This window comes from Microtus oregoni, unplaced genomic scaffold (genome assembly GCF_018167655.1).
Source record: "Microtus oregoni isolate MIOR12 unplaced genomic scaffold, Mior012 000047F_ref0000412, whole genome shotgun sequence".
NCBI lineage: Eukaryota > Metazoa > Chordata > Mammalia > Rodentia > Cricetidae > Microtus > Microtus oregoni.
In genome coordinates this window covers 18,578,607-18,594,423 of record NW_024543221.1, presented here as the reverse complement: position 1 = coordinate 18,594,423, position 15,817 = coordinate 18,578,607, and the positions used below count along the sequence as shown (strand labels likewise).

Sequence of the window (15,817 nt, the reverse complement as noted above, 5' to 3'; positions counted from 1 at the left end):
TTCAGAGGCTCTCATATAGGACAGAGCAACTTCTGACCAAAGGTGATAGGTTATCAGAGGTTTCCTAGAGTTTGGAAAGGAGAGATGTGTGTCAGCACTTACCTGTCTCTCAGACATGACATATAGGTAGAGCTGATTGATGGAGAAGGCCATGTCGCGGAGGATTGGGCTCCCATCTTTGAACACAGAGACCATTTCATACTGGACCCCACCATGGGGGGGACCATCAGCTCGAATCTGCAAGAAAAACCAAATTGCCCTTAAGTGTTGATGGTCAGCCTTCCCAGGGATCATCTGCTTCCACTTGGAGGGGTGGTTTACAAAAGACAGTTGCTACCCCTCCATGTCATTGCTCTGGAAAGAAGTGCTACTTAATGTTAAACTCTTAATTCATTCACAATCCTTCTCAGTATGCAGGGATAGAGATCTCCCGTGCTATCTCTCTCCTCTTACCTTATTTCCTCCTCTCCTTTCTTCCCCCTCCCTGTCTCATTTTTCTCCTTTTCTCACTTATTTGGAGCAAGATTACACTGTGTAACCCAGTCTGTACTGTACGCTAACTCATGATCTTCCACCTTCAATGTTTCCAATTCTTAGATTAAAAGCATGTATATCATGCATCACCATACCCAGTTTCGGTCTGGGATTCCTAGTCGTGGTTGATTTGTGTTTGAATGCACATGAAAGATTCTGACTGTGCGTTTACATACACTTACAGAATTTGTGAAGTGTGTAAGCAAGTGAGTGTGTGAGTGTGTATATGCATACTTAACAATAGATTCGAGAGTCAATATCTACATATACAGTACCCTTGGGTTAGGCTGACATGGGGGCACAATTATATAGATCATCAAAAATCTTGTTGTCATCATTTGGAGACTGAAGATGTCAGAACTCAGAAATCTTCCTGCCCCTAGATGTCAGTTGACTGTATTTATAAGTGACACAAGGAGAAGAAATATGCTTTTTTTTTTGTTCTACCCCAGGACAATAAACAAAAAGGACCTGAATGTCATTTACCTAAGGCTCCTCTGCCCAGGCTACATACTTGAGCTTATCTTGTGAGTTTGAAAAAAAAAAATGTGAATTTCAAGAACTGGGCCCATGAATCAGAGTCTTTGAGGGTATGGCCCACGAAGTATCACCTTGTTTAAAAGCTCCCTAGGCAAAGGCAAAGCCAAGCTGAGAAGCAGCAAGATAACCTAATGCTCTCAATTCTGCCATGCTCAGAAGTGCATGGAGGGGATGGGAAGTGTGTGGCTGAGCAAGACCATAACCTCTGCTTTGGTGGGAGATTCCCAGTGATGCTGAGGCTGTTTGCACAGAAGATGGAGAAAGACTAATCTGGCTGAGCCCCACATGTGCTTAAGGAAAGAATTTTTCATGTAAGGAATTGTTGGCAAGGAGCCCTTGGTGTGTGTGAATGGGCTCCACCCACAGTTCTATCCCATAGCAACAGCTTGTCATTCACCCCCCCTACTCCTCCTACTCTAGCTTCCCTGTCTCATTCTACCTACATACCTTCTGACTCAAGTCTTTCCTCCCCTGGGAAGCCCCCTGCCCTCTGACAATTAATTATGTATGCTGGTGCCTTTTTTTTTCCTATTAGACATGTATCCTAAGATTATAATCAATTGATTTGCTCGCTGTATGTATATGTATTAGCTAACATGTATTGACTTACTATTTGGATTGTTCTTTAATTGCTTCCAATATGTGCAGAGTCATTAACATTGTGAAGGTGGATATGGTTTTCTACTTTCCCTGTATCCCTCTGAGGACCCACATGAGGCTGGGACACAGATGGTGACAGACATGGGAATGCTTGAGAAACACCCTTTGAAAGGATATGAACTATGAACCAGTTGACAGATGACTCTGGGTTCTTTAGTGAGATGAAGAGATTTCTCTATAAGATAGAATAGCCTTGTCTTCTAACACCTTTTCTGTTTGTTCTTGTTTAACTCTCTCTTCTGTCTGCCCACGTAATCCTGATACTCGGAGAGTTTCTAAGGGTGGGACACCATGATGTAGTTATCTCAAAGGCCCACTGTGGGCCTGATACTGCAGTAATATGGGAAGATGGTGAGCAGAGGAGAATTCAGTACTGCCTGGCTGGGTGGGGAAAATCAACAGCAGGATTTATTAGAGAGTTGAAGGAGTGGGGTGCGAACTACCATTTCCACCCCTTCACTTCCTGAGAGTGGCACAATGAAGGGGCCTAAGATTGGTTATGGCATGTACCTGTTGGAATGGGCTGGAGGAGAGGGTGAATAGACCATGTGCCCATTGAGACTGGGTACCTAATGGCCTGAGGCCCTATACCTGTGTCTAAGGCTTAGCCTTGGATACAGTGCTGCCACTGTTCTGGCAGGTGACCTGGGACCTCTGGCTTGAAATTTCAGCGGTTAGCTCAATGGAATCAAGAGTACTCTTTTAGCCCCTGCTATCCATGGTTGGTTTTAGCCATTGCTTCTCCTGTGGGTTGACTCTTCTTCCCTCTAAGCTCCACCATTACCCTTTCTATCACTTCAGGAGTCTCTCTTCATTAAAAGCAGTTGATTTGACAACTGTTACCAAAGCTCTTCCTTCCAGAGGTGGGATGAGCATGGGCATTTGTTTTCTTATGACCGAGGAGAGCACTGAGTCGGTCATCATGTCACAGGGCTGAAACACACTTTCTCACATGGAGATTTAAGCAGAAGGAAGAACTAATCACCAGTCTCCACATGGTATCACCCCCAACAATGAAAAGAGGCCTCTTTACTATTCAAATCAGATTTCTCGTTTTGATCAACAGGCTTAAATTTCTAAAAGCCTTCACAAAAATATAGCAGGTTTTAAGTTACAAAAGTTGTTGGGCCTGAGGAAAGACATGAGGATTATTTGACTTATTGTTGACCTGGCTCTATTTTGTCTCCATGACATAGGGTATTCTGACTTTGACTCTTGAGTCAGCACAGGGTCATCTAGAAGGGGAAATTTCCCTGACCTCATACCAATTCTTCTCTCAAAGAGAGCTATCTCCTCAAGGCTCTAGTTCCACTTAGGAGCTGCGGAAGCAGTCCCTCCTCTTAGGTCAAGCCTGGGATATCCTGCCTCCAGAAGCTTGTTTGCCCTTTGTCTGCTTGAGCAGCCACCTTTCCCACTCATCTGGGATTGGCTAGGAGCTCCAGAGCAATGTCTGAACACAGTCATAAGAAGGAAGAACAAATATAACAGGCAAGGCCCTGACACTGGGGTCCCAGGAACCTGGTAGTACCGTGCAAAAGTTGGGGATGCACCAAGAACAAGGTGCATCACACATGTAGCTATGTTTCACGACGGCTAGTCCCTTACCTTTCCACTATACCAGAGACCTAGAGAGATACTTTGAAAATTTCCTGTCTGCCACCACAATAATTTAATGAACCGGAGATACCAGAATCAAGTCTATGTAACTCTCAAATACCAAAGCAAAAACCAAACTAGAACAGAGGATTCTGAGCAAAGCTATATTTTCTCCTGAACTAAGCTATATTTCATTTTGTCCAAATCCTTGAAGGAAAAGTATTAGTCAAGAAATCTTAAATACCCCTCTACTCCCTGTTATCAGTCACAAGCTTATGTAACCCTTCAAGAAACTCAGAGAGTTTAAAAGAAAATGGAGATGGACTAGTAGGCCAGAAAGCAGAAGGAGGGGAAGGGGGTACTTCTGCTGGAGGTGGGAGGTTACCAGCGCAGATGCCTTTCCCCTGGCGGTGGCACACTAAGTGGGCAGAGTGTGGGTCTGGAAATTGGGCAATTCTCTTCTGACTTTTGATAAGTCATGGTATACTTTCAGGGGAGTCACCTCTCTGAGACTTGGTGAAAACTTTCTGTGAGCAACGAGAATAAGCAGTCTGCCCACTCATTGTCTGACCCGGAGAATCACATTCTTAAATGGCTCCAGAGATCCAAGGCTCTGAGCCGTGACAGTTAGTTGAGGGATGCATACATTTAACACAGAGACTGCTCAGTAGCAAACAGAGGAGCTCTCACCTTCGAAGCTGTCCTCCATCACTACCAGGCACAAGATGGCTAATGGTAGGAAGTTGCTGGGGTATACCAGGATAAAAGTGGGATTTTTATATTTGTGTTTTATATCTATGGGATTTTTGCCTGCGTGTATGTCTGTGTATCCCATTTTTGCGGGGCCCAAAGAAGCTAGAAGAGGATGTCAGATGCCCGGGAACTGAAGTTATAGGTGGTTATGACCTGTCGCGTGGGTACTGAGAAATGATCCTCCATCCCCTGTGAGAGCCAGCCAGTACTCTTAACTGCGGTGTGGTGTTTTTTAAAGCCAAGCAATTTGGTCTAGTCTGAGATGTTCCCACAAGTGATGGCTTTCTTTAGTATCATATTTAAACCAGGGCCAGGTTTGAATAAACCAAACGGCACTAGTAAGTTGAAAGAGACCACTTATCTAACCCAATCAGAGTAGACCACATAAGAAGGTCTTGTCATCCCCTCAGTGGGAAAGCTGAGATGGGAAAGAAGAGGAAGGTAATACGGAAAGGTATGCCAGACCGTCTGAGCAGTATAATATCTCTCCTGAGACAGCTTGACCTTGATGGCCATGTAGACATTACCAGGCTGTGTTGCTTTCTCAAGGCTCAGAAAACATACAATTTAAGACTCAGTTCACTACGGTAAGAGACAAAATGTGCCTAAATTCATACAAGGACACTGAGGGGTGCGTCTGTAAGAACCCTTATTATAGGGAAACCTAACTGTAGATACCTCATAGGCCAAAGACCTTTTCAGGTTCTCAGTGCAGCTACTTTGTTTGCTTCAAATTTAGGTGTAACCCTGCCTGGAGGCAGGGCAACATACTTGGTGTATTTCAGATTGCTGCAGTTGACCTGATAGAGTTACTAATAGCTACTAGTTGTATAGCTCTTAAAATGTGCTGGTTACTGTTTAAAACATAATAAATATAAAGTAGTTTATCCTTACAGGTTTTTCTGTTGTCAGTCCTAGTTTAATTCCCATTGCATAGATGATAAATCTGAGACTGGTAGACTTGTGTGACCTCATGATCACACAGATAAGGGGATTCACAGAGCTGGAGTCCCACCACAGGCCAGGGGTGGGAGGCTTCTCCCAGGAGACGGTCAAGAGGACAAGAGTAGCTGAACAGAGTAGATGGATGACCTGGAAGCCAAGTGTCTCCTACTTTCTCATCTTTCAGGCCTCCCCCAATCACAGTAGGACTATTACCTATTTTTCTAAGGGACAAAATAACTCAGCATCTAATTGGAGGGATTTACTTGGGGGCTAAAATTTAGTTTAATAGAGCTGGCTTTGGGGCAAGAGTGTGTTGGGTAGGGCCCAGGGGAAATTCAGTGTCTGTTCTTGGAGGGCAAGGGGCAGGGAAGAAAAGACTTTAACACTATTATTTCTTTCCTCTATATCACAGCTGTGTGTCTGGACAGAAATGAATGACAACCCCTTTCTCTGAACATCCCGTTCAGATCAGCAGGCACAGCTGACTGGCTTACCTATGGTTTCTCAACCCCTGTGTATCAGTTTCTTTCCTAGTTAACTCGATTACAGAGCCTGTCCATGTCGATTAGCAGCCTGTTAGCAGAAACAGTGGTGTTGATGACTTTCAATAGCTATTGGTCAGCAGTAGGACTAGGGATCATCTTGGGCATTGAGAGGAAAATAGGTTTGCAGACATTGCTAGGGCCTGAGGTTCTGGTGATGGCAAAGCCTAATTCCAACTTTTGCATTAACTGGCGTGTGGCTTGCTTGCAGTAAGTCAATTTTATTTGTTCATGAAATAGTTATTGTAGTTGCCAAATTAGAGTGGCTACTCTCCTCTCTCAGCAGAAAAAGGACATTGTAGAAATGAAGCGTTATTCACTAAGATTTTCAGTGCTATCCCATATTTATTTATTTATTACATGCCTACTATGAGCCAGGCTGCACTCAGGGGCAAAAGAAACTGATAAATGATATTGCATTTCTTCAGAGAAGATGGGGGCAGGATGGGAACAGGAAAGCCAAAATCATCTTCACAAATTCAAAGGTTAACCTCAAGAGAGGAGGTTTCTACAAAAACGACAGTTATTTAGGATGGGGTGGGGTGGTCCATCTGCCCTGAGGGAAGCCATGAGGAGAGGCTTCCTGGAGGAGATGAAGCCTAAGCAAAGATCTAGGATGGTAGCTGCACCTGTGGAAAATGTGAAGTGTACAGCAAACCCAAAGTCAGCATCACTGGTTGAACACAGATCTTTTGAAAATCTGGTTTTTAGGACCTTAGCACTTAGGAGAGGAAGTTCAGATGCAACATGATGAGGCGCCATAGTAACTGGAGCAGACTTACAGCATCTTCTGTCCTGGCTCTGGCTCAGAACTCTGGACTTACATGATACATGCATGTGTGTTGTATATGGTATGTGTATGTGATTGTGTGGTATATCTGTAACTGTATGTGAGTATGCACAAATGGTGTATTAGATAATTGATATATAGAATGGTGTTCATATGTATCTGTATGTGTGACATGTGTCATATGTTTGTATGTGTGTAGTATGGTGGAATTGGTGTGATATACATGTATTTGATGTATGTGTCTTTCTGTCTCTGTGTAATGTGTCTCTGTGTGATATATGTATGTGTGTGATGTGTCTGTGCATATACTGTGTATATGATGTGATGTGTGTGGTATGTCATATGCATACTTTGTGATGTGTATGCCTCTCCATGTGTCTGTGTGTAGTGTTGTACATCTATCTGTCATGTTGTGTGTAATATGTGGTATGTGTGCTTGGTATATCATGTGTGTTCTATGTGTATCTGACAGGTGTTGTGTATGTGCTTACGTGTGCCACACATACTCATTCTGATCTTTCAGAGGTGGGTGGGGCCTCTGGTGCTGCTTTCACTGAACTCTGGTGAATTAATGAGTGCACATCTGCAGCTGTGCATTTAGTGCTATGAGAGAGGATTCAAGCTGAATTTTATTTTTGTAGGACTCCATGACCCGAATTATTTATAGATTGAAGTCTTTGGTAATTCAGTCTCTGAGATCCTCTTCCCTCCCTCCTACACATACAGTTATATGCACTCACACGTGCACGCACACACACACACACACACACACACACACACACACACACACACGGGAGGCATCAACTCCCAGAGATCCTTGCAGGTCTCAGCTCCGTCCTCAGAGCCCTAGAAAGGTAACAAAGTGTGCAAAGTCAGAGCTCAGTGGGTCGAGGCTCCCTGAAGGATGATTAGGTGTCTGGCCCTAAATATTCTGATAATTGGTGGATAATTAAGCAGCCTGTGGGTACATACACTGAGTCAATGGAAAAGAGAAAAGGGGGAGATGGGGTCAAGAATCCTCCTCGTCTATGAAAAAGGAGGCAGCTAAGATGTGCTGAGCTAAGATGCCTGCTATACTATATGCACGCTCCCAGCACTGGTCCCTACAAAGCTGTCAGTCAACCACAAAGGCTTTTTATGGTGGAGACTGCCAGTTTCTGATATAATTACATCTATTTCTACGTCTGTTATAAACTTCCCTAGATGCTCAATGGAGAACAGGAGGTGTAGCAAAGGGGTTCACGGGGATAGAGGCACCTTGATGTGGGGGGTGGGATCAGGTTATGATGGGCTTCTTCCTATATTCAGAGAAGAGTTCTTCAGATTCTGGCATCTTGGAACAGCCTGAGTATTAACAGCCTGGTATGTAAGGTAGAAGACAATAAATATTTACTGAACACTACAATGAGTAAGGTAAAGATTCAGTCTAGATTAGAGAAAGTGGCTGGAGGGTGAGAGGAACACTGAAGGCCAGAATTTTGGTCTAAGCAGGGTCTCCTCCTGGGCCAAGGGATGATGGTTAAGCAGTCACTGGTACATGCCACTTCCAAGATGAGATGTGGGCTCTGTTCTCACTGTTCTATGACTTAAACTCAGATCCTGCTTCCTAGAAACACTGTGGTTCCCATCCTGGGGCCTTTCCCTTGACTGCTCATGGGAGAGTGACATTAAGACCTGAAAGCAAAAAGAATCTATATCCTTGGTTCTATCCTCTTAAATGGGTTTGAATTACAAAGGTCAGAAAGAAACTGAAGTCCAGTTCAGGGGTTGCTCTAAGGGCTGAGTCCTGTACCTCATACAACAGGCTAGAACTCTGGGATTGGGCAGGTCTGAGGAGCCAGAAACAAGAGAAACTGTCAGGCAGAGGAGGCACTAGAGTATTCTGGGAAACATTAAGATAAACACAGCAAGAGTCAGCTCAAGCATTAAGCAGCCACCGATGAAATCACATTATGCAGAGGGAAAGCTATAATTCACACAGTGCACAGAATTGGGAGGGGTGAGAAGGGAGGGGGAATTAATAAAGAGTAACGAGGAACTTCTGCCAACCAAGGAGTCTTTGTTTACCCAAAACTCATGCAAGAATCTCCATTCACCGTACCACATAGGTTCTTATCCTGGGGATGCCCAGGCAGTTGGACCACGGAGTGACTCTGGGGCCATGTTGAGGGAAGGGCAGCCTTCCTCAGCAGGTGTTAGGATGGGTGAATGTCAGTGTTAGAAGGAGGCATATTGAAAAAGACTGGCTTCCTCTCCCTGATGGAGGCAGAACAGGGAGGCCAGCACGTCCATGTACATAAGCTTTGGAATAGCTTTCTGTCCTTACCCATTAACTTAAACCTATTTGTTTCTATGTATTCTATTTCATCCACAGTGTTAAATGTTGGGGCTGTGTGATTATGAGAATAATGTCCAACACTCTATGAGGTAGATCCCCTCCCATTTTACAGGGAAGAAATGTTAAATGTGTACAGCTGATTGCAGCTGGAAACTACAGAGCAGAACCTAAAGTTGGTTGGGTCTGGTTCTGAAACTCTCTTCCACTCTGCTCCTCTGTGGGGCCTTGGTTTCCTTCAAGTCAAACAAGAGGGGCTGCCTTCACTTGAACTAGAAACTAGATCTACACAGCATAGTGCTGAGGACCTCTAGAAAGCTGCTTTAGGGAAGGATCACATGGCTGTCTCCTGCATGGTGGCAAGAATGCTCTCTGGAGGTTTGAAAGAGAGCAAAGGGTGGGAAACTTAAAACAGGGTTGTTTCCCTTTCAGATCAACTCATTCTTTGCAGAGGTCTGTGACTGTCCTGCCTTGCACCATCTGGAATGATAATCTGCTCTCTTTAACACTGAGGTTGTCTTTTGAGCTGCAGGAACGAAGTCAGGGGCTTTGAGCACTATGACCAGGGTCTGTGTCTGGATGCAGAGTGACCTGATATTTTAAAAGAAGTTTAAAAACAATATACATGTAGTGTGTGTACCGTGATGCAGACAATGGGCGGTGATCAAGAGAAATGGAGACTATATTCACACACTGTACGTGATGTGTTTTCTCTTGGCTAACTACTGGGTCTGGGTTTTTATTGCCTCTTATCTCTGCAGCTGCAACAACCTGAGAAGTCTCCTTGCCTCCAGCATATTCATTCTCTAATCTATTCTACCCAATACTGCCAGATTAATCTTCTTAAAACACGAATTTGATCCTGCCTTCTCTATATGCAAAAATCCTTAAATTTCAGATGTTTGTAATTTTCTTTTTCTTGCTTGTCTTAGTCTCATAATTTTTTAAGAAATGGTGAGTGTACATCATTTTGGGATATTGAAAGAAATCACACACACACACACCCATACACACCCCACCCTTAATTGTCCCCATTGATAGAAAAGTCTTCCCAGTTTGTCACTGGAGTCTAGCTAACATGGTCTTTTACCCCTTTCCCATTATATCCCCAGGTCTTCTTTTTTTTTTATTTGTATCATTATTTTACAATTTTTTCTATATTCAGGATACTAGTCTTCCTTGGTGACCTAACCCAAAAGCCACCTTCTCTTGCACTGACAGCCTTTCAGCCCCACAGCTGCTGGCATGTCTCCTAGTGAAGTTACGTGCATAAATACAGGCACTTGTCTTTCCTCAGATTAAAGACCTAGAGAAGATACTAGGCTGTATACATCTCTGGCCTTTCCAGGCTTGGTACTGCTGTGCACCCCACCAGCTCCTGTACTGCTTGTCAGTCGATAGTCTGGGTTCATCTGCTGAGACTGGCGTGGGTGGGACAAGTTCTGGGGGAGAAGGAATGGACTGCTAGGGCATCCATGGGGTCTGCGCTGAGGCATCTGGACCCACCAAAGAATGGCAGTATTCTGACTCTGACCCTTTTTACTTCCTGAAAAGGAGTGAAGTGAAGGAATGACTCCAGTCCTTCACCCACAAAGAAAGCAGCGGAGCAGACCTGCCCACTTCTAATCTGTGCCTTAGAAAGAGCTGGCTTTTGTGCCAAGCACTAAAGCATCTCCCTCTGCCCCTCCCACGTCCCTATTCCCCCTACACTTGCTTCTCTTAAACGAGCTCTGTACCTCTCCTGGGGCTGCGATCATTAGCTGAACAGCACTTTGCCTCTTGGTGCTTTTGACAGTTTGGCAGTGAGCTGGGAAGTACCAGAGAAGCTGCAAAGAAGCATGGGAGGGAGGCAGGGGTGTGTTCCATGCACCAGCCTTGTGTGTGCTGTCTCCTAGTTCTGCATCTGGTAACTCTGGTTCAGGGCTTATTAGCTGAGAGTGTCTGAGAGAAGGAGGGGGGGTCATATGGATTCTCATTTTAGCCCCTTTGGCTGTCACCTGGAAGCTCCAGGGTGCTGACCTACAAGTGCTACAGAGAGAGATTCCTGTAAAAGAAGTGGGAATAAACATTCCTTATTTTGTCTGATATCAGAACTTCCTAGGGACAAGCGTGGAGAGAGCCTGAAGGCTGAGGGCTGGGTGGCCTATGAGGCTATCCAGAAAGAAGAGACCTAAACTGTGACAATTTGGGACCACCCAGGGCCCGGGAATTTTTCTAAGGGAAAGGAAATAGACGGATCAAAAGGAGGTGGCAAATAGCCTATCAAATTATAATAAACAGATCCAGTATCACAGGGGGAGATGAGTTATGGCTCCCGAGAAACCATCTACGATAAAGTATCTCCAGAAATGGCCTTGGTAAGTGCTAGCCATGAGAAAGGAGATAGGTCAGAAAAGGAAGTAGGTCCCCAGCTTCCCAGAGACCTCTGCACCTCCTTGCTTTTCTCAGGACTCCTCCATTCATGCTAAAAGTTGTTATGGATTGGGCTCTGCACCAGGCGCTTGACACCAACCCTCACTTTACCACCGAACCCATGACACACACACACACACACACACACACACACACACACACACCCCTGGGGCTCAGACAGGGAAGGCAAATGGCCACAAGTCCGTAATGTACCAAAGACCTGAACTGGAAGCAGTTTATTAGTCTCTTTAAAAGATGCTCCCCTTTGTCTTTTGTGTGATGTTAACATATTACTCTTCCATTTTAACATGATCCTGCTGCCCTCTGAGTCTTAATATAAGTGCCAACATAAATTATAAATTTCCAGAGGTAGAAGTTGAATCCATATAGTTCATTTTATTCAACTTTTAGCAGTGTGCCAAAGCTCAACGGGGCACTTTAAAAATTGCATTCTATCCTTGATCAACTTAGAGCTCATAAAGTTGGATGACAAAATCTCTTTTCTTTTTTTAAATTTTATTTATTTATTTTTTAAATTTCTCCTTTTATTTCTTTCTTTTTTTTTTTTTGGTTTTTTTTTTTTTTTTTTTCGAGACAGGGTTTCTCTGTGGTTTTGAGCCTGTCCTGGAACTAGCTCTTGTAGACCAGGCTGGTCTCGAACTCACAGAGATCCGCCTGCCTCCGCCTCCCGAGTGCTGGGATTAAAGGCGTGCGCCACCACCGCCCGGCTTCCTTTTATTTCTTATGTGCATTGGTGTTTTGACTGTGGGATCCTAGAATTGGAGTTACCAACAATTATGAGCTGCCATGTAGGTACTGGAAATTGAACCCAGGTCCAGTGCTCTTAATCATTGAGCCATCTCTCCAGTCCTGGACTATAAAATCTTTACAGACAAGTTTGCTTTTCTTTATGGTCTCATATGCTTTTATTCTCTATTACTCCATGAGAGTCCCTTCTTAAATACAAGTTGTTGCATAGACTTCACAGCCTTGGCACTTGATGAGGAATTAATATTAAAAAAATGATATTTAAAAGAAGACTCCAATTTGATGCTAAACCCTTGTCCTGGATTCTATGTAAGGCCTCACATGATCATAAGTTATACATAGAATATAAATTCTGGGAATAGTCTTCTCTGGAAAATGGAAATGAGTCCCTCTACCAGAGAGAAGAGTTTTTTGGCTGCTGGGAACCTCAACCAAATCTAATCTTAGTCCTGAGCTTCTTTTAAGCTTAGTAGTCTAGTCCCCTCTCTGTCTTTGTGGAGGAAGGGACAAGGATGTTCTAGTTCTACGTTACTGTTATGTTGTCCAACATTTTCTTATAAATGACCTTAACTCCTTTGAAAAAAGTGGGATTGAAAATGTGCAAGCAATGTGCTCACAACTTCCCTTGGGCTGCATCCTTACCTACAGCGTTGCTTTGGCTCAGTCTTGATCTCTGCACTGGACATGTGTGCACGGACCCTCTGTGCAGCATTCACCCAGTGGGTATTTCTGAGTGAGTGCCTGGGATGGTTTAAGTACCAGCAGGTGGCTGTAAGCTATAGGAGGGAATTCTAGCGACTGGCCTGGACTCCACACACTGACAAAAGTCTCAAGACTGACTATGGGTCAGCCTTTATTAAGTAATACAGTTTTTAACAGTAAAAGTACAGCTCCTGATACTCTTGTTGACTTCCCCCCAGAAGGGAAAGCTGCAGGAATGCTATCCTGCAAAGGTATGATTGTAACAGTGTCTACAGACCAGTCTTGTTTTCCTGGTCGCCTCCTTCATTTCCTACTTGTTACTTTTTCTCTTCTTCCTGATCTTTCCCTTCTCAGTCCTGGAGGCTCTGCTTGCTCCATTTTTCTCTCTGTGTACCTTTATTTTTGTCTGTCTCTATCTCTCTACCTCTCTGTCACCCAACCCCTACCCCATAAACACATCTTTCCAGATCACCAAGGAAGATGATGCTCTTTTGAGTGCTCTACCCACATTTGTCTGGAATTCAGCATCAGCCAGGGCCAAGAGGAAGCAGCTTCAGAGCTCAGGGCATTCCCACCACCCACACTGACCTCTCCAACTTAGACTTTACTTCAAATTCCATTGGCTTTGCTGACATCAGGTGGGCTAATTACTCCCTGTAATTAAAAGGGATACCCCCCCCCCCCATTCCTAATCTCAGATAATTAGCTCTCTGATTGCCTGTGCTGGGCAGGAAACTTAGTATTTGGAGAGGGATTTGGGGCAGACAGATTAGACAAACACTATTCAGGAAGCTGTATTCCAAAAACACGCTGTTCCCAAAGAGTTTGTTGTTTAAGAGATTTGGGATGGACAAAAGGGCCTGGCTTCCTCTAGGTGGTCTGAGGTGCCTCTTGCCTCATGGGGTTTTCTAACAAGAGGATAGTTTGGCTTTGTTTTTAGAATTCTCCTCAAAATGATAAAGCGTGAGCTCAGTTCCCAGCAGTCCAAGCCAGCTTATGGTGTTCCCTAAGAGCAATTCCTGCCTCTTCTCTGCTGGAAGAGGAACCAGCAGCCCCCCTAGGCATGCCCGCTCCACATGCTGGATGGGTGTTCAAAAGTTAACAAAATGTGACAATTAACAATAAAATGGTCATGATTGCTTATAGCCAAAGACATGGAATGATGCAGATAACCTGCTTAGAAGCTTTAGGGATGACACCTGGAGCTGGCATGAGTCTCCAGGTAAAGCTGCTCTGGGCCCGTGTAACAGCCTTGTGTTCTGCCTGCCCTTGCTGAGGTGTCATTTAGTCATGGCATGCTTTATTTTTTTTTTTCTTTATCATCTAATTTTCCTTCCAGGATCCTCATGCTCATCCAGAGAGGAAGGTGACTTCTCACAAAGTAAAATAGTCCTTTAAGGTCAGAAAACAAGCCGTGGCTGAGCAAGTGCCAGGGTGGGAACAAATGAGCCTCCTGGCCTTCATATAATAGCTTGTCCTCCAGTTCTTGGTTCCCTCTGTCCGACTCAAGAGTCTGTTGGGATGATAGGCAGTGGGGGAAATTCAGATTGTCAACATCTAGGGGCGAATTGACTTCTGTGGCCTGTGAAAACTTACTGCTCACATACTGGCTGGCTATCCAGGCCTCTTACTGCCACGGGGCTAGGATTCAAGGGTTCTAAATAACTAGGGATGGCTGGGACTCTGTTGCCATTCTTCGTCCTCCTGCCATATTCAAAGCCTTCAGATCAGGTCACAAAGGAAGGGGCGGGAACTGAAGCAGGGGCAGTGCATGGGGGCTTGTGCTCTCAAAGCAAGGAGGGTGCAGCTGGGGCTGAGAGTTGGCACCTGGAGAATTTATCCAGCCTGAAGGCTGAGGTTCCTGGCCCTGCTCCTCTAGTGTGGCTCCACCCATAGGGTATGGGGGAGGGAACCTGGTCGTGGATGGATTCCAGATGGGCTATCAAGTTTGCCCACAGTCGCCTGTAAGACTCCTCTGGTCTCGGCATCTCCCTCAGCTCTGATTCAGCTGCCCAGCAAAGGCCTTCAGTGGAATGCCAGTGAAACCCAAGCCACCACTGCCTAGTCTCCTGCTATCAGGGACACCACATGCATTTCTTCTCTCCCTTCTCTTCTTCATTAATGCAAACCTCCCAGGAGTAGAAAGGGAAGGAGTTAAGAATTTGGCTGATAGTTGGGCCTCTTCTCTAGCGCTCTGACTCATATCTCCCTGGGATGAAGTAGCAGTATAAGGTTGTGGGGTTCAAGTTCTGGACATTTGAGAACAAGACAGTGGGTAGTGGCAGAAACTCCTCGTGTTCCTTTGATTATCTAACCCATCTGGATGGGAGTAAGCCAGGCATGGGACAGGAGACAGGAAGATACAGAAAGTGGTAGAAGAAGGGACAGGTGACTCCTAGCACCCAACAACTCCATGTCCCATGGCGTCCTTTTCATTTACCACGTGGATGGCTATACTGAGGCTCGGGTGGTTTAAAGGGTACCTGGGTTTGGTCTGTTGTACCTTGCCTCAGACACGTGAAGACCTACTGTGTGCTGGGGACAGTGTATGTGCTGGAGGGATGGCAGCAAAGGCAACAGGGATCACACTGTATCAGCTGGTACTGTGAACCTGTTCAGGTGAGTAATACATTGACTCTCAAAGTAGGCCTTGAGATGTCACAGGTTTTAACATACCCTCACCCACTCACCACTGTTTAAATAAGATCACATTTATTTTTGCCTTGTAGAGAAGCTGATTAACTATTACAAGTTGCATGAGGGGGTCACTACAAAATATCATGATAGGTATAACATGCCTCAGTTTCCCTTATGCTGTCAAAGAGATGCTCTGCAGTTGTTTGAATCAGGAGCTTCTAGATCCTTCCATTGTAGTCTCCTTTACCCAGAACTAGTGCTTCTAGGCTCTAGGGTGTGCCCTGGCAGGCTTGAGGTACCCTGCCAGGACTGATTAGCTGGGCTGAAAATTGCATTTTACTTCAGAACTTCAGTTTGGGATCTATGGCAAAGAGGAACAGGGCTCCTACTTCAATGGCAAAAGCCCCAGAGGCCAGGCATTTGAACTAACCCCAGAGGCCTTTTTCCCCTTTTCCTCTCCTTCCTCACCTCTCTCTCACCAGCAGGCTGGCTAGCTGCAGCAAAGGGCTCTCTGAACAATCTTGCAGAAGAAAAGCTTCCCCCACTGCCTTCTTCTTCAAAGAAGATGCAAAGTTCCCTCCAGCCTCTCTGGAGAATCAGTGA

At 44.9% G+C, this 15,817-nt stretch overlaps 1 protein-coding gene across 1 annotated transcript in view; it reads right to left on the bottom strand.

Moving 5' to 3' along the window:
* Positions 1-15,817, bottom strand: part of Plxna2 (plexin A2) — a 204,781-nt gene that overhangs the window by 106,470 nt on the left and 82,494 nt on the right. Inside the window, exon 4 of the mRNA XM_041635218.1 lies at positions 103-237. Coding sequence (XP_041491152.1) covers positions 103-237 — 135 coding nt within the window. The remainder of the gene's footprint in view (positions 1-102; positions 238-15,817) is intronic.